We start from the raw sequence: 19,056 nt of genomic DNA, 5'->3' as shown, positions 1-19,056 counted from the left end.
GTAAACTATTCAAAAGACATAAGGAGAGGAGAAAAGCAATACATGAATACAAGTCAAGTGACCTTAGAAAGATCTGACCTTACGAGTTAACAGAGTCTAATTAGGGGAGGTGATAGACCAGTTGCGTTGCGGAAGAGAGCACAGAGAAGTTACAGATAAGCACAAAGGAATGGGAATGACTCCGGAGCGCTGTGATGGGTGTAACCTGATAAACCTAAGCTCCCTGTCGCTATTCTCATACAATTGAACTATGTTGTATGTAATTTGAGGTACCAAATGATTAGAAATATTTTAATTCAGGCTTCTTCTTGAAGCCTGTGTTCTCCCTTGAACACATAATCTCACTTGCTTCTCTATTACACATTGCTTGCCCATTTTTCTATCTGTAGCAGCCTGTGTTCTCTCTTGAATACACATTTCTCCCTTTCTCTTCAATCATATCTTTCAAAATAAATTTCAATAAAAAATTGAAGCAAAACAAAAAAAACTGTGAAATTATAGAGTCCTTTGGATAAACTCAACTTTTTTTTTCTTTTGAAAGACAGTAGGGTTTTTCCCCCCCTTTTGAGAAGAAAAAGCCAATGTCTTGGAAAGTTTGTTTCCTAAGGAGGTACACTGATTCATCAGAGGCAATCGCTGCTAGCCTGCAGAATCTGTGCATTGGAAAAAATTCTTCCCCTGCCTCTGAACCTAGGGATTTTATACTGTTAATAATACTACTTTAGTGCTAATAATACTACTTAAGGACTGCTCAGTACTGTGCTAACTTATTCTCTAATATTATTTTCTATCCTTATAAAAACTCTGTAAGACAGGAATTCCAATTTTTTTAATTACTGTTCTCCAGAATCTGTGGTCAAGTTATTAGTATCAGCAAGGCCTAGAACCCTTATCTCAACCACCGTAGCCTATAGAACCATTTCTGTTTTAAATATTAAGTTTTTTACTGGCTTAGACTCATTGAGTCCGATTGTCGATTGTCGATGCCATTGTTGACAACATTGACGAGGAATACAATCGACTGGTTCAGCACCTCCATGAATGTGCGAGGAACGCCAAGAGAGAGATAGCCACAAAAAGTCGCCTATCTTCGAAAACTCTTGAGCTAATTCGCCAGCGTGGTTTGGCGCATGCCTCAGGCAACCGCAAGCTAACGTCCGAGCTTGCAAAGCAGTGCAGAGATGCGATCAAGGAAGACCTCAAAGAGAGAAGAGCAGAAGTACTGGTAGATGCGGCAGAAGCCGGGAAAAGTATTCGTAACGCCCGCCTGTCCTTCGCCAGCTATAAGACCAAGATGACTGCCCTCCGACGTCCTGATGGATCCATCACATCCTCCAGAACGGCAATGGAGAAGATTATCCATGACTTCTACTCAAATCTCTTCGATAGCCATGTCCACTTGCCGACATACCAAATTCCACAGGATGGGTATGTCGTTCCTAACGTTCTCCCTTCCGAAATCCGACACGCCATTTTGTTGGTAAAGAAGCAAACAGCACCCGGCCCAGACAAGGTCAGACCTGAACACCTGAAGAACCTGCAGTACTCATCAATACACTGAGTGTATTGATGAGTACGCAGTACTCATCAATACACTGGCTCGGCTCTTCACTCGCTACCTGTCTGAATGCAAGGTTCCGTCCCAATGGAAAACCAGCAGGACCGTACTACTGTTCAAGAAGGGAGACATCCATGACATTGGCAGCTATCGCCCGATCTGCCTATTGTCTGTCATCTACAAGCTGTTCACTCGAGTCATCCTGAATAGGATTGGCAGAACACTAGATGAAGGACAACCATGCGAGCAAGCAGGGTTCCGCAAAGGATTCAGCACCATTGACCATATCCACACGGTAACCAAGCTCATTGAGGTTTCTCGGGAGTTCAAGATGCCGCTCTGCTTAACGTTCATTGATTTAAAGAAGGCCTTTGATTCTGTTGAGACGGAAGCGGTCATTGAAGCCCTAGCCAATCAGGGCATTCAAGCCCAATACATCAGGATCCTCCGTGAGCTGTATTGCGGATTCACTACCAGGATCTCACCATTCTACAAAGAAGTGATCGTTGATGTCAAGAGAGGGGTGCGGCAGGGTGATACCATTTCACCAAAACTCTTCAGTGCCACCCTCGAGAACATCATGCGACGACTGGAATGGGAAAACATGGGAGTGAAGATAGATGGTCGGCAACTACACCACCTCCGCTTTGCTGATGACATTGTTTTAATAACACCAAACATCAGCCAAGCGGCACAAATGCTAGCCGACTTTGACCGTGAGTGTGGAAAGGTAGGACTACAGCTGAATCTTACGAAGACAATGTTTATGAGAAACAGCCTTGTTCCTGACGCCCCATTCGCTCTCAATGGAACGACCATCTCCGAATGCAACAGCTATGTGTACCTAGGTCGAGAGGTCAACATGAGAAATGACCTGGCACCCGAGCTGCGCAGGAGGAAGAGAGCGGCTTGGAACGCCTTCAAGAACGTCGAAGAAATAGCTAAGAGGACGAAGAACCTCCGGCTCCGGGCACATCTCTTTGATTCCACTGTTCTTCCTGCATTAACATATGCCTCAGAGACCTGGGCCCTACGCAAACAAGATGAGAACGCCATTCAGGTCTCCCAAAGAAGAATAGAAAGAGCTATGCTTGGAATATCACGTTTCACTCAAATGAGAGAACGAATCCGGAGTTCTGACATCCGTCGACGATCAAGGATCAGGGACGCTGTCTCATATGCCAAGGTGTCGAAAATCAGATGGGCTGGTCATGTAATGAGATTTAAAGACGACCGTTGGACTAGAGCTGTTACTGATTGGATTCCACGGGATGTCAAGAGACCGCGTGGCCGCCCACCTACCAGATGGTCAGACTTCTTTGTCAAGATCATGAACGATCGGTTTGAGGCCCTCCATGTTCCCGGAGCGAAGAGATGCCATTGGGCTACACTAGCACGCGACAGGGACAAATGGAGACGTTACTGGCGCCCGCTCGAGCAAATCGACGACTAACGGGAAGTTAAGTGATTAAGTGATTAAGACTCATTGAAGAATTCTACTATAACCAAAAAAAGGAAATGAAAATTTTTGCAAAATTTTTCTGTGTATAACTAAAACACCAAAATGTTTCCATTATATCACCTGTCCCAAAGACAAAGAATATTTGAAATAGAAATTGTGTATGTTGTTAGTAAATATTCTGATAATTATTTTAATCACTGTATATTTTTCTTGTTAAGTGAACATCAACCATACTGACTGATTGGTGGAAAGAATTAAATTAAAAGGCTGCTTTAGGATTTCTCCAGTATTTTCTAAAAAATCCTTATACTTTAAATGATAGAGTAATTAGGACTGATTGATACTTCTTCATGAACTATTTTGACATGAGAAAGGGCTTATAGAAAAATCTAAGACTCTTAACAGCAAGATTTAGTGGTTCTTTAAACAAAAGTATTCGTTCAGGGACTGGGAAAATAGCTGAGTCACAGAGCACAGATTTTGATTCCTTGTACCAAAGATAACAGAAATGTTCTTTCAACAATTAAGCTTGTACTTTTCTTTTTTAAATAATCAGGGAGATGAAGAAGCAAATCTTGGTCTGCCCATCAGTCCCTTCATGGACCGTTCTTCCCCTCAACTGGCTAAACTTCAAGAATCTTTTATCACCCACATAGTGGGGCCTCTGTGTAACTCCTATGATGCGGCTGGTTTGCTTCCGGGTCATTGGATAGAAACAGAAGAAGATGAGGATACCGAAAGTTGTTGTGAAGAAGATGGTGAATTAGACACAGATGATGAGATAGAAGATAATCTAAATCCTAGTAAGATTATAAAGATAGTTTCTGTAATGCCATTAACTGCAAACGCCCAATTAATTTGGACTTGAACTTTGTTTCTAAAGTAGATTCGGTAGTGATATCTCAAGTAATTATGATTTAAATGTTCTGATTTAATAATTTTAAATAACTACTTTGTGGTGCTTGTCTCTAAGTTAAAACTGTCACACAACAAGCAATTTTAGCTTAAGCAGCCATCTCTTAAGTGGATGGCTCCAGCAGAAAAGCAGTTAAATGCAGCACCAGCAGCAGTGCTGTACATCTGAGCATATGTGAAGCTTAGGTTGCTAATAGCTAATACCTCACTCCATCCCCACTACTCTGTTGTTCACAGAGCCTTGGGAAACGAAACAGTTGGGGGAGACGGAAAACATATCTCCATCAAGAGTTTTGTAGCATTATGAATTTGCTACCAAACCATAAGCACATTTTTTTCTATACAAAGCAACGAGTACCACTGTATCAGTCATCCCGTTGTTCATCGGTTTACTCGAGCGGGCGCCAGTAACGTCTCCATTCGTCCCAGCCCTGAGATGTTAGCAGCCTTTCCTTACTTGTCTTTCCCAACACTGCTGCATTGGAGGATCTTTCAGGGTCAGGGAAATGAGACCCATTATTGTTACTGATTTTGGCATATCGAATACACCAGGGGTAGCTTGCCAGGCTCTGCCATGCGAAAGCAATTGAGTATAAAGTGAAAATGAAAAGAACTTATCACCTTTATAGGTGTAATGAAATCAGTTTTTCAAACAGAAGTAAAAGTTTACATATAGCTAATTCTATTTTTGTTTTCTCGGCATGCTATTCATATGCTATACAGGACAATACATAACGAGCCTCCCCTTTTCCACAGTATCATATTCAGCTATTCAGCATTAGCAGAATGGAGTGGAAATGTCATTATCATCTGTCAACTTAAAAAACTTGATGGGCTTTGAAATGCTATTTTCAGTTTACAATTTTGACAATTGTGTTTAACACATAAATCGTTAAAATATTTGATTTTAACTTTGCATACTCTATTCATCATGTGAAATTTCAATACCATCCTCCCATCCTTCATTTTTACCCAATCTACTTGAATCCCCTTCTTTGCCTTTGTATGTGTGTTGCAAGAGATGAACCCTGGGCCTCTCACATAGGCAAGGAAAGTGCTCTGCTGCTAAGACACATACCCAGGCCTTCTTTGTTTTGTTTTGTTTTATTTAATCCAGAAAATTTTAACACTATCTACCATATACATGTTTGGCTTCTTTATTTGCTTGTCTAGGTATATTCTCTAGAATATGAATTCCAATAATGCATGAATTTTTCAGCTTATGTTTCCAACTATAACCCCAGCACTCAGAAAAGCACCTTGAAATATAAGCATTCAAAAATTTTGTTGAATGACTGAATCACATTGTTATGATTATTTGTTCTAAATCTCACAGAACCACAAAGACGAAAAGGCAGACGACGAATATTCTGTCAACTAATGCACCACCTCAGTGAAAATCACAAGATATGGAAGGAAATCATAGAAGAAGAAGAGAAGTGTAAAGCTGACGGGAATAAAATGCAGGTGGAGAATTCTTCCTTACCTCAAGCAGATGAGATTCAGGTCATTGAAGAAGCAGATGAAGAGGAGGAGAGGCAGTGTGAAGAAGAGGAGAGACAGTGTGAATAAAGGAAACGGGCATATTGAGGAAGCGCACAGGGCTGTGCCCAGTGTCAGAAACCCCTGCCGAGAGTTCACTGTGCTGACTTTCAACTGACCATTCCTGTGTGGACTGGCCTTCATACTGTGAGAGGATCATTGCTGTGCTGGCAGTTTCCCACTCGTACGCACTTTCACCACATGAACTAGAACATTCTTAGAGTTTGGCTTCGGTTGTCTCATGCTGCAAAAAAACCTCACCCAATGCCATCACTGGTATAAAAATACTTCATCACAATACTGCTTTGCTGGATAGGAAGCTCTATTTCAGGAGAGGTAGTTATAACTAAAAATTAAAGTGACTGACTGACTTTCCAGAGTAGCCAGAACTCTTTGTTTTCATAAAAACAGGATTCATGTTAAATTTCCAATATGTCTTTTATGTCTTTGAATATTTTAGAGAGAGAAAAAAAAGTTTGCACCTATCCAAAAAAGGAATTCAGTTTTGCCTTTGTGAAGAGCAATTCAATGCAATACACTGTCCCAGCTAGGCTTTTCAATTAATCCAGTGATCTTTGTTATATTTAACAAAATCCAGGTGCATCAATTTCTGATGCTTTTTACTGTTGTGTATTACCAACTAAGAGTGTTTTGTTTCTATTCAGAGTATTCTGATGTATCATGGACATCAGAAGTCTGAATTCCAGTCTTACTATATCCCATGGTTGAATTTTAAAGTTGTTCAGGTTTAACAAAGAAGGGATTTTACTCTTAGTCAAAACTGTTCTTATGTTTCTTGTTTCTCAGGATTCATATTTTTTAACTTTAATATATAAACACTGAAGATTCATTACAAGGAAAAAAGTCCTAATATCTGTTAACTTTTTAAGAAAATAGCCCTGCTTTCTCTTCTTTGATATATTTGAAATAATTAAAGCCAAGGCAGAAATCAAAAGAAACTAATCCTATTGAAGATACCAAAAGAAATGGTGAGTGCTAGGGACACATACATTGAATAATTGGAATCTGTGCTTATCTCTAGATTCATAGCTTAGGTATCATGTTTAGATTCAATGGCTAAATGTATCTTTCTATTAATTTCCTTCAGCATTTATATTATATTATAGCAATGAGCTATGACTACTTCTAGGGCCCAACTGCAAGTCTAATTTCTGAAATAAAGAGGAAATAGTGGGAATGCTTATTTTACATAAAAAATTTACATATTTTTAGTAAACATTTCATATGAAAGGACAGTAGCCACATTATTAAGATAACTGCAAAAGAAATGGATCATATTTACAATGTTTATAAACTTATTATGTTCAGATTTTACCCAACATGTAAAAAAAAATCAGAAGACAAAAAGAACAGCCAAAGTGATAGCAAGATGGTAGTAGACTAATATTTTTCATTATTTGTGGGGGCCATATTATATTTTGGATCTACGTGGCTTCTGTGGTCAGTGAAACCATTAATTTTCCAAGGTAGTTCCTGTGATGTCAGCAGGAAATTTAACTACCTAGAACATTTGGCTTATCTGAAAGGTATCAGTTAAAGATCTATTAAGTTTGAGTTTAGATACTGTATGGTATCATGATACTTAATAAATCACTAAGCTTTATTTATTAGACACTTAAGTACAGAGTTCCTGCTGCTTTTGCTACCATTGCCATATCATTTGTAAACTGATTCCACATTTCCAAGTAATAAAATTTTAACTAATTTATTGCGTTTGCACTTATAATGTATATATCCTGTGCTTCTATATATCAGATACACTTTGCATCCTATACTAGTAAACTTTTCTCTCCTGCAAAATGCATAAAATACGTGTATAAATTCACACATGTGCATGTATGCATGAGACTCGTCTCTATATTTTGTTTCATTAAAATTTTGTATTGGGTTGCTTAGCGTATATTTTTATTTTCTAAAACACTATTATATTTATTAAACATAAATATAGAAATACACATTTATTTCTTAAAAATAATCATTAAAATACTATTACTGAGAACTCACTTTTAAAGTACACAATCCTTAAATTACTTAACCTTAACCATTGCTGAATAACTTGCATATACTAAAATAGATCAAACACAAAAAGTACTTTCATTGAAATAAAATTCATAAATTACAGGAAACTGATCTATATTTAAGGTATATCAGAGCTTTAGATGGTTTTTTTCATGTTTGTTTATTTCTTTCTTTTCGGTCCTTTGTGGAGCAGAGGGTTATGTGTTTGTTTGGTTTGCTTTCTGTTTGTTTGGTTTGACTTGGATTTTAGTTTTTTTAGTCATACCTGGTAGTGCTCTGGGATTTCTCCTGGCTCTGTGCTCAGGAATCACTGCTCACAGGGCTTGGGATTATTCCTGGCAGTACTTGGGGAAAAGGATCAAACCAGGATTGGCCATGTGCAAGGCAAGAACCTTAGTATGTCATCTCTTCTGACCTTGATGGAATCTTGAGAAACCTACATCCTACCTCTGCAGATACAACTTGGTCACTACTGAATATGATTGTTTTAATAATTTTCATCATGACTTTGCTGTTTAAAGCTTTAGACATAATATTTTAATGACATTATGTGTCTGTATATGATATATTTTCCTCCATAAAAACCTAGTTTTAAAAGTTATTTCATAATTTTGGGCCATTCAGATTTTGAGCACTACTAAAATTCTAAAATTAAAAAATCATGGGGAAAATGCTTTAAGCATAGAAAAATTTTTAAGGTCAAATTTAAAAATCCCCTGTGGACTATATAATCTTATATAATCAAGTGTAAGATTATTAAATTTGCTAATCCAAAATTTGCAACTATCAGACAGGATAACCAACTTTTTGCAGGATTCTGAAAAATAACATTTATGTAGTTCTGACAATGTTATCACTTCTATTAAGTGATTACATTTTATTATTGCAACTCTTGAAAAGTAGATTCTGTACTATCTCTTTTGCAGGACAAAATTCATGAGGAATATGTTTTAAAATACCTAACCAAAATCTGAAAAGATGCATTTAAAATTCTGTATAACTGCAGAGGAAAAATGGACAAATCCATAGTTGAGTTGAAGATTTAACACTGATTTAAAAGAACAAATATTAAACTATAAGCAGCAGCATAGTAAGCAGGTTCGTAGAAATGACTAGCTGTTCTTTGAACAAAAATCAATTCAACTAGAAATTTATAAAAATGAAAGTCACTGAAAAATACGTGTGCTTAATAGATTTAAGATAGTGCTTCTCAATAATTCTAGAGTCAAAAAAGGGGAAAATATAAATTTAAGTAGAAATTTATAAATAAGACATCCATCTACACTACATTCCAGAAGTTTCCAAGCTGCAAGGAAATTGCACTCAAAATTTACGACAATTAAATGTTCACACGTCAGAAAAAAAGAAAATTATTGGGCCAAATGTCCAACTTAAGAACTTAGAAAAAGTACAGAAAGGGTGAGAACTCTTATAAAAGGGATGACTGGGCACTCTTACTCCCTTCAACCACGTGAGGATACAACCAGACAGAGTGCAGCCTGGAGGACTCTCTCCAGAACCTAACCAGGCTGCACCCTAAAATGCTTCCAAAACAGAAAGGAAATAAGCTTCTGTTGTGTTTATACTGAGAATAAAAACGAGAACAGCACTAGGTTAGAAAGATAAGTGATTATTTTGAATGCCTTTATGCCAATAATGATGAATTCTTAGACTAAAGGAAAAATTTAAAGAACATAACGTACCAAAATCCCCCCCCTTAGAGTTAGAAACCCCAAATAAGCTTAAACCCATAAAGAAATATATCCAGTTAAAATCTGCCCACAAATATCCCACTATGACTTTTTGAGCACTTCTCCAATACTCAAGGAATAAAATGTTCCAATTTTATATGAAATATTCCAGATTACATAGAAAAGGAACACTGGTATATTCTACAGGTTACTATGACTTTCATATCAAACCCAAGAATACAGGAAATAGAAAACTACAGACAACTCCCATGCGTCAGATATAACACTTCTATATAATATTTGTAAGTTGAGTTTATCCCAGTAATCAAGAAGACAGTTAAATGGGGATCTAGTCACTAAAGTTTTGTCTCGATAGTTGTTTCAGTATTATCAGCTGAAGGACAAGGAAGATTAGAAATGAAATAGAAAATCCAGCATTAACAAGAAATTCAAAAGCCAGGGGTATGTCTCTGTAGTGCTGTGCAGTCCTTGAATGTATGAATGTATGATGAGAAAAGGAGAGAGGGAGAGAGAGAGAGAGAGGGAGAGAGAGAGAGAGAGAAGGAATGGGTAGGGGCTGAGAGATAGCACAGTAGGCAGGACAATGGCAGACAGTGGGCCAGGGTTTGATCCTTGGCATCTTACAAGGTCCCCAAGCCCTGCCAGGAGTGAGATCTGAGCACAGAGTCAAGAGTAAGTCCTGAGCATCTCTGGGTATGGCCCAAAAAACAAACAAACAAAAAAAGTAAATGCTTTCTTGCTAATTTCTTTTGGTAAAAGATGAATACAGATGGGCTGCTTACTCAGGATTCTCCTGGGAGCAATCATCAATCACCTATATAGGGGTTTCTGTTTTTGTGTTTTTTTTTCCCTTGAGGTAATAAGGATTGTCTAAAAACTGCATCCTCAAAAACCCCTTTCTGAAAGAGCTGGTGAAATTTTTTTAAAGGAACCTTTTTTTAAAGGAACTCTGATCAATTAAAAAAAAAAAAGTCCAGAGGAGAACACTAAGGACCACATCATATTGAAAGAGGAAGCCTCAGTTTACCCTTGTCAATTGTGGGCAGTCCCGTTTTTGATGGCCTCATTCTACATTTTTGACTTTCTGTGAATTCCTGGGCTCTTTTTGATAAACAAGTATTTAACAATTGTTCAACACAAAATTCTGCCCCAGAGTTTAGGTTTGGCCTGGAGGCTAAGCAAGGGAAATATCTAAGGCAAATGGCCAGACAATGATCTGTTTGGATCCTTGCATTCTCTGTAACATTACTGTCAGCTGATAAGAAATGCAGAGAGCCCCATTTTCCTTAAAAGGGCCTATACAACAACCCCTTATCTTTAACTTCCCATGCATTCTCTGTAACACAAAGAACTAGTGTTCCTATAAAAAGCCCACAAAATGAGTCACAGTTAACTTAGTCTTATCCTAAGTTCCTTTCCACACGGGGAGTTAGTATTCTGTTCTCTCCTACTTTCCAATAAACTTTTCTACTTTCCAACTCTGAGTCTGGGCATTTTTATTATATTTTCATTCTTGAAAATATTTAAGATCCTGGGAACCGTGGACCAACAGAGATCCACTATCACCACTCCTGTATCTGTGTAAAGATAATAGGCTAGTTAGCCTGCAATAGTAGACTAACAGGGAAGTTGAGACTTTTCTTCACAAAAAGAGTTTATCACACACTTAAACACAGAAAAGACCAGACAGAAACTGTTAATATAGCAAGTGGACTTGGTTTGGTACACAGTCTGTGGGTGTGGTGGAGGGGGTGAAGGTGGGGGCCCCATGCACACCAGCAGTGTTCATGGCTTACTCCTGACTCAGTGCTTAGGGTTATCACTCCTAGCGCTGCCCCAAGAACCATATGGGGTACTTGGGATCAAATCTAGATTGCCAAGTGCAAGGCAAGCATCTTACCTGCTATACTATTGCTGCAGTCCCCCTATATATGCATATACTCTAATAAAAAGTAATAATAATAAAATAAAAAGTCACAACCCAGTCCCTACTACTTACTCAAAATCCAAGCCCAGGTTTGATCAAATATCACACTTCAAGAAAAATTTAAAGTACTTTTAAAAAAGATGCTTTTAAATATTAAGTTTGCTTGTTTGGGTTCCACAGCTGGTGGTTCTCAGGGTTTCCTGGCTCTGTGCTCAGGGATCACTCCTGGGCAGGGTTCAGAGAATCAATGATGGGACTCAAACCTGGGTTGACCATGTGCATGGTAAGTACCCGGCTCACTGTATTATCCAGTCACAAAGTTTTTAAAGGCACTAGATCAAGGACTGGGGCATCTGACCCAAGCCCTAGGCTTCATTCCAGGAACCACATCACCTCGTGAGCACCACTGAAGGTTGCCCTCATGGTCCCCAGCACTGCTTGCTGGTTGAGGGCTCCAAGCAAGCAAAAATGAAACTTTTAAGGTTCTAGAACCAGTTCTTATGGTTTACCAATACCAGCAAGGTGTTCAACAATTAAATTCAATTCTTACATTGATACTTTTCAGCTGTCAGACTTGTTCTTATTATGTGAAGACAGAATTCAATTCCATACAAAGGCCCAGTGCCACAAGCCTGTCCTCAGCTTCTGAAGCTAATCACAGACTGAGCAACTGCAGATTGGAGGCACCCCATAATCACATATTTGGGATTCAGAAGCCAACAGCAAGTCCAGGTTGTTTGTTACCTGTAGTCCTGACTAGCAGCAAGTCAGATGTGGGTCTTGGATTTTGTCTGCTCACAAAATTCAGAAAACCCATATACACACTAGATTATTGGTTTAGTACAAAGAACAAACATAAAAGGTATGAGAGATCGCATGTCCTTCTCTTGAGAAAAGGAACATGACGCTCACCATAACCATGCCGACGGACCCCATACCAGGCCGTTTCACTCAGGGCACCCCAGAGGGGGGCGGGTGAGAGCCCTGAAAACCTCCAGAACTCAACCGCCGCCAAGCTCATGGCCAACTTTCCACACACTCTGGCTGAGCCTCACCCACTAGTGATCTTTCTTGGATGGTCTCGAGACACTTCATAGGACACACTCATACTTCAAGAGTACACACCACATTTGATCCCTTCAAAGTAGAAGGCAACCAATCTTAGAGGGAAATATTATATTATTTCGTTTCTGCTTTGGGGTAGGGATTGGGATTCGGGATGGAAATACCCAAAATATGATTGTGGGAAGGTGTAATGAGGGTGGGATTGGTGTTTGAATAGTAAATGTAATCAAATATTGTGAACTAGTTTATAAAATAAAAAAATATTTAAAAATAAGATACGAACCAACAGGTGAAGAAATCCACAAGGTCATGTCCAAAACAAAGAAGTTTCCATCCTCATGGGTTTGGGGCCAGCAGAATGGCACATGGCAGCATTATTGAAGTCGGCCCCCATGAGTGATTTACGTGAAGCAGAGAGGAGAGACGGCCACTTTCTCTTGATCCACCTCTGCCACCCCACAACCTGCTGGGAAGGCTGGGTCTGATACCGCTTGCAATGAGCCTCTGCATAGCACGAGCCCTGCCAGCTCCACTGGGTAGCTGTTAAGTCACACCTGATGTCCACCTGGTTTGCTCAGCATGGGAGTTAATCCCCATCACCCAATTTCTCAGGGAGCCGTGGACTCAAACTGGACTAAGGAATTGCTCGTTGCAGGAAAAGAGAGCCAGTCCTAGGTCTTAACCAGGCTTTACAGATCTTTGTCCTAATCACAGAAAATAATTGAGCAGTTAAGTAAAAACATTTAATTAGGAATTTTTTTTCTTTTTTTAGGAAAGGAAAGGAGGGAGAGAAAGAAAAAGTAAAGTACTCAAGAGTATTTTGGCTTCTCCAAAGGCCCTGAATGGCTTTTAAGACTGGATTTTATATGAATAAAATTTTCAGGTTGCCTTGGCCTAGAGTGTTGTGGAGTTTTCTGTGGGCTGGACCATGAGGATTAATCAGATTAAAGGAAGGAATTGAGAGCATTTGAGGAATTTCCTTCAGGTCCTCATTACAGTCTTTGTCTGCTAAAGTTTGTCCTTTCTATAAAGAGGGATCCAGCCACCTCCGGGTCTGCTGCTTGTGAAGGTTTTATCACAAGGTGTGTGCAGACAGCCTTAGGACTCATGGTTTTATTACTTCCCAGGAGCTCCATTGCCCAGTCTAGCTGCAGCCTACCTCAATGAAGACTCACTAGAAGAAGTTTGGAAAAGGGCCAGAGACATAGTATAGAGGGTAGGGTGCTGATCTTGCATATGGCCAACCCTGGTTCAATACCTGGCATCCTATATGATCCCCAGAGACCTGCCAGGAGCGATCCCTAAGTGCAGAGCCAGGAAGAATCCCTGGGAAGCACTGGGCGTGGTCCCCAAACAAAAAAGTTTGAAATGCCTGCTAAATTGATGAAATAATTGAGTTAAGCTCCAACACTTTTTCCTTTCTAGGAAACAGAGGTAGGATGAGGGGAGAGTGTAAGTTTCAACCCTGTGAACGAGGATTGTTTCCCAAACCCAGCTGTGATGGAAAGGTGCTTGCTGAGACAAACTTTTATGTTTCAAGAATGCATTACTTGAGAACAGCTTAACAAAAGACGTTCCTCCTTTGCAATTATTCCGCAGGAAATTCCAAGGGGCTTGGGAATTGTGAGCTAGACTGTGGTCAAGACTGTATATTTGTACGTATAAATACAAAATATATTTTGCAAGATTTTTTTTTTACTGGCTCAGTATCTGGTTGTTCAAAAATGGTGGGGGGAAGAGAGAAAGAGACAGAGACAGAGACAGAGACAGAGAAGAAAAGTAGAAAAGTGCCGTCACTTTCTGGGGGAAGGGAAGTGGGGGGGGGAAACTGGGGACATTGGGTAATAGGAAATGCACACTAGTGAAAGGATGAGTTGATTGAACATTGTATGACTGAAAACCAATCATGAACAACTTCAAAACTGTGTATCTCATCACAATTCAATCTGGAAAAAGTATACATATATATGTATATATATTCATATATACACACACATATATATTGGCAGTTATTGGCCACCTTGGCCTGTGGTTCAATGGAAGGGGCTGAGGATGTTATGCTGAACAGACGTTGTGGTGACAGGAATACCTGGGCCACCCCTTCCATGCTGGGGACCTCCAGGACCACAGGTGGCCATGTTGGGGGATCTCCAAGGCTGCATCGTCAATGCTTGGGGACCTTGTGGTGCCAGGAATTGGACCTGGGTTGGATGCAAGTTTAAAGATGGAAATGCCACTAAAAATAATATATTTTCTGGCTGGAGACTTATTACAGTGGTAGGGTGCCTACCCTGCATGTGGCTTACCTGGGTTTGATCCCCGGCACTGCATATGGTCTCCGGAGCCCTGTCAAGGGTGATCCCTGAGCACAGAGGATTAAGCTTTAGGATTAAGCCTTGAGAACTGCTGATCTGGCCCCAAACCCCCAAAATCAAAAAACCAAGAAAAAAAAAAACTCTAAAAAGAAAGAAAGATATTTCCTCATTATACTTGGCACTTAGGGCTGGAGCAATAGCACATAAGGTAGGGTGTTTGCCTTGCACGTGGCCGACCCGGGTTTGATTCTTCCGTCCCTCTAGGAGAGCCCGGCAAGCTACCGAGAGTATCCCATCCACACGGCAGAGCGTAGTAAGCTCCCCGTGGCATATTCAATATACCAAAAACAGTAACAACAAATCTCACAATGGAGATGTTACTGGTGCCCACTCAAGCAAATTGATGAACAGGACGAAAGTGCTAGAGTGCAGTGCTACACACACACACACACACACACACACACACACACACATACACACACACATATATGGTATCTCATATACTCCCCTGAGCATTGCCAAGAGTGATTCCTGAGCACAAAACCAGGAGAAAGCCTGGAGTCCCACTGGGGATAACCTAAAAACAGGGTAAAAAAAATCAAATTTTCATTTCCCATCCTTTAATCTTTTGTGCTTAATTCCAAAGGAATTTTTCATTGCACTTTTTGGTTGTGGGGTGGGGTGTGGTGGTGTTGGAAGTGGGTGTGGTGGTAGGGGCTGACAGGAGTTTTTCAGGCAATAATAAAACTAAACATTACTAGCCTTGAAGTAGCCCAAAAGCATAAAGACCACATCCTTTTAAGATGCAAATACTGAGCTCTTTTGGAAATGGAGAAAATGAGCCCACACCCAGAAGCAGAAACTGAGGCACCATCCAGAGAAAGGCAGGTCTCCCTAACAAAGAAGAAGCTACAGGAGAACCAAAAGGTCATGATAAGAATATCAAAGGAGCACCCAGAATCCAAGGCTTTTTCCCTGTGCCAACAACCACATCAACTTTTCTGTTCTGAAAAGAACTGCAGGTCAAAGCAATTTAGAAGTCCCACTATAAAATCCAAGTTTATAAAGATATGGAGGCTCAGTTTTTATCCTTGAGATTGACTTAACCTCAACCTGACATATGAGTCCTCCCAGCTTTTTTCCTCTGGAGAAGCCCAGGTTCACTCTTGAACACGCATGTCTCTCTCGCCTCTCTCACATTTCTTTAAGTAAATGTATTTAAATGAAACTTTATTACTTCACGAATTCATCTCCTCCTAAAATTCTTTTCTGTCCGGGAAGGTGATATTCCTTGGTAACCTAGACAGATGTTAGGACTGACTTTCCTTTTCCTGCAGAGCAATTCCTCTCTCTAGCCTGAGTCCACAACTCCCCAAAGAACCCAGGCGCTGCTGACCAAGTGGACTTCAGGCACAGTCTGACAGCTGCCTCCATGGGCTGGTGCGATGCTCACATCCCTCCTGAGTGGGTGCTCAAGGCAGACCTGTCCAGTCCTGTACCATACCAGGCATTTCTCTGGTAGACTAGGTGCACTGAGCAGAGCGGTAGAAGCTCTTCTTTTTAAAGCTATTTCCCTCCCTCCCTCCCTCCTTCTTCCCAGTTACCTACAACTCTTGGGGAGACACCCAGGGGTCAGGTAACCACATCATTATTCACAGCTCAAGAACCCTACTTCTAACACATATAAGGTATGTGCTCCAGTCTTTGAACTATCTATGTTCTGACCCCTATAAGATTTTCTTCTTATTTAGATTATTATTCTAAATATTCTATTATACAACACCCTTAAAATTTTTTTTTCAACCATTAAAAAAAAAATAACTTTAGTTTTCGCTTACCTTTTGTTGAGATGTCCAGGGCTACCACGCTTGCTTACAATGCTTGCACAAAGGCTGCAGAGTGCTGGGGACTGCATAGGTTATGATGTGGAGGATTGTCCTTGGCCATGCGGCCTCTCACGTGCAAGGCAAGTACCACATAACTGAGCCCCATCCCTGGGCCCTACATCATCTTTAGTCATCCTTCAAAGGACACTTGAGTTGTTTCCATATCTTGGCTATTGTGAATAGTGCTGCAATGAACAATGGAGATGGGGGGGGGGGGGTTCGGGAGGGAGGGTGGAGAGGGGATATACCTTTTCAAAGTAATATTTTTATATTCTTTGAATACTCAAGAGATGGAAGACAGGAACACACACGTTGAATTTTTATTGTTGTTTTCAACCATACCCGGTGGTTTTCAGCGCTTACTCCTCTGCGCTTAGGAATCAGTTCTGGCCGAGATGCATGTAAGGCAGGTGGTCTGTCTTCTGTTTTGTTATTCCGGCCCCTATTCTTACTTTTTTCTTTTAATTAAAAAAATTTTTTATTAAAGAGTCATGATTTACAAAGTCACTGGTAGTTGAGTTTTAGGCATACAATAATTCAATATCAATCCCTCCACCAGTATCACCTTTCCCTATACCCATCATTCATATCAGTGGTATAATTGATGCTCTGATGCCCTTAACCCATTACTTCTCATTCTTTTCTTCCCCCCTTGATTTCTTACCTTTTGTCTGTTTCCTCTCTAAACACTGGGGTAAAGGGTGATCTAGACATCCCCCTTTTACTACAAAACATTTCCTCATCCAGTACTTTATATTACACAGATAAGTAAGATCATTCTGTCTTTCTTCTTCTGGCTTACTTCACTCAACATATCTTCCAGTTACAACCACGTTGCTGCAAGTTGCATGGTTTAATCATTTCTTGTAGCTGCATAGTATTCCACTGTGCACATGTACAACATCTCCTTTGAAAAATCTTCAGTGTTTCCAACAACAGTATAAAAAGGTTCCCTTTTCCACATCCCTCCCAACACTTAGTTGCTTTATTTTTTATAAGAGCCATTCAAATAGGTGTAGCATTATATTGCATTGTTTTTATTTATATTTTCCTCATAACAAGTGATAAGAAAAAGTGATTAAGGAACCTCCTTTCCATGTCTATGCCAATGTGCTTATCTTCGGAAATAGATCTACTCAACTCCTTTCTTTAAAAATTAGGTTACTTGGTTTTAGGGTTTTGTTTTGTTGGTTTTTTTTTTTTTGAGTGTGAGTTCTTTAGATATTGTACGTGTTTAACACCCAAACACATTTTGGATGAATCTCCTATTTAGAAATTTAACTGCTTTGTTTGTTTTTGGGGGCCATATCCAGTAGTGCTTAGGGCTCACTCCTGACTGCTCAGGGGACCATAAGTAGTAACAAAGGACGAACTACAGTTGCCCTGTGTAAGGAAAACACTTTACCCCCATATTACCTCTCTGCCCTGTTTTTACTTAATTTAGTTTTAAAATTTATTCAACTCCAATTGAATTGAATCTACAAAGTCATCACTGAGGTCAATGTCAAGGAGCTTCCTGCCTAGTCTTTCTTCTCTGTATGTTGTGGTTTGAAATTGTATATCCAAGTCTTTAATCCATTCTGAATTAATTTTTGTGCACAGTAGAAGATAGTGATCCCATTTTATTAATGTGTGTGGCTGGCATGTTATCTCAAAACCATTTATTGAAGAGACTTTTCTTTCCCCATTGCATTGTCTTGGGTTCTTTCTTGTCAACTGCATTTCAATCTAGGTGTGGGTTTACTTCGGGACTCCCAATAGTACAGACCTGTATTATTGATCTGTATTTCCATTTCTATGTCATTTTTTATTTCAATAGCTATTATTTAATTTGTCTATTGTTTTGGGCCATAGCCAGAGGTAGTTGGTGCTTACTCCTGGCTCTGTGCTCAAGGGGCCATATGAGGTGCCTAGGAACAAATGCAGAATGACGGCATGCAAACTTTACCCGCTGTACTATCTCTCTAGCTCCAGGATTTTGATAAAAATGATTTCAATAAAGTATATTTCTAAGTCAGGGACTTTATACTTCCATTTTTGTTCTTTCATTTTTTAAATTGCTTTGGCTATTTATGATTTTTATCCTTTCATGTTTATACTCTTACATGTGCATAAACTTCTACTATTTGAATTTGCTTTAAATTATATATCTTGCCTCCTGTTAAATATAGGTTTTTTTCTACATTTTACCCTCATCACCTTAGATTTTTTGTTAGATACTTTATTTCTGCATTCTCAGAGTACAAAATGTTTAAATATTCTGTCCCACTTATTCCATTTTGCTTCAGTATTAGTTCTAGTTAAATATATTCAGTTCTCTCTACTAGCCTTTCTGCTGATGTTTCCCCAATCATCACTTAGTTGACTGAAATGTATCCTTTTACCTGATTAAGTTTAGATGACAGAGAATTTTAGGTTCAAATTCAGAACAAATTAGCGGTTACCAATCCAGGTGCTCGGGGCTTACCCCTGGCTCTGTGTCATAGATCACCTGTGGCAGGGCACAGGAGACCGTATTTGGTGCTGGAAATCAAACCTGGGTAAGCCACATGTAAGCCAAGTGTCCTCTCTGTTTTACTATCTCTCTCACCCCATGAGAATATGAAATTGAAAACAATGTTTTTTTGTTGTGAA

The 19,056-nt window shown here is 39.6% G+C and overlaps 1 protein-coding gene across 2 annotated transcripts in view; it reads left to right on the top strand.

Moving 5' to 3' along the window:
- PDE3B (phosphodiesterase 3B) overlaps positions 1-7,398 on the top strand; it is a 134,013-nt gene extending 126,615 nt beyond the window's left edge. For both annotated transcript variants that reach the window (XM_056115886.1, XM_056115885.1), the window contains 2 exons: positions 3,577-3,823; positions 5,272-7,398. In XM_056115886.1, coding sequence (XP_055971861.1) covers positions 3,577-3,823; positions 5,272-5,507 — 483 coding nt within the window. In that variant the 3' untranslated portion in view covers positions 5,508-7,398. The remainder of the gene's footprint in view (positions 1-3,576; positions 3,824-5,271) is intronic.
- Positions 7,399-19,056: the final 11,658 nt, after the last annotated feature.

This window comes from Sorex fumeus, unplaced genomic scaffold, assembly GCF_029834395.1.
Source record: "Sorex fumeus unplaced genomic scaffold, SorFum_2.1 ptg000030l, whole genome shotgun sequence".
NCBI classification, from domain to species: Eukaryota; Metazoa; Chordata; class Mammalia; order Eulipotyphla; family Soricidae; genus Sorex; species Sorex fumeus.
Note: the sequence above shows the minus strand (reverse complement) of the source record. Positions and strands in the feature narration are given on the sequence as shown.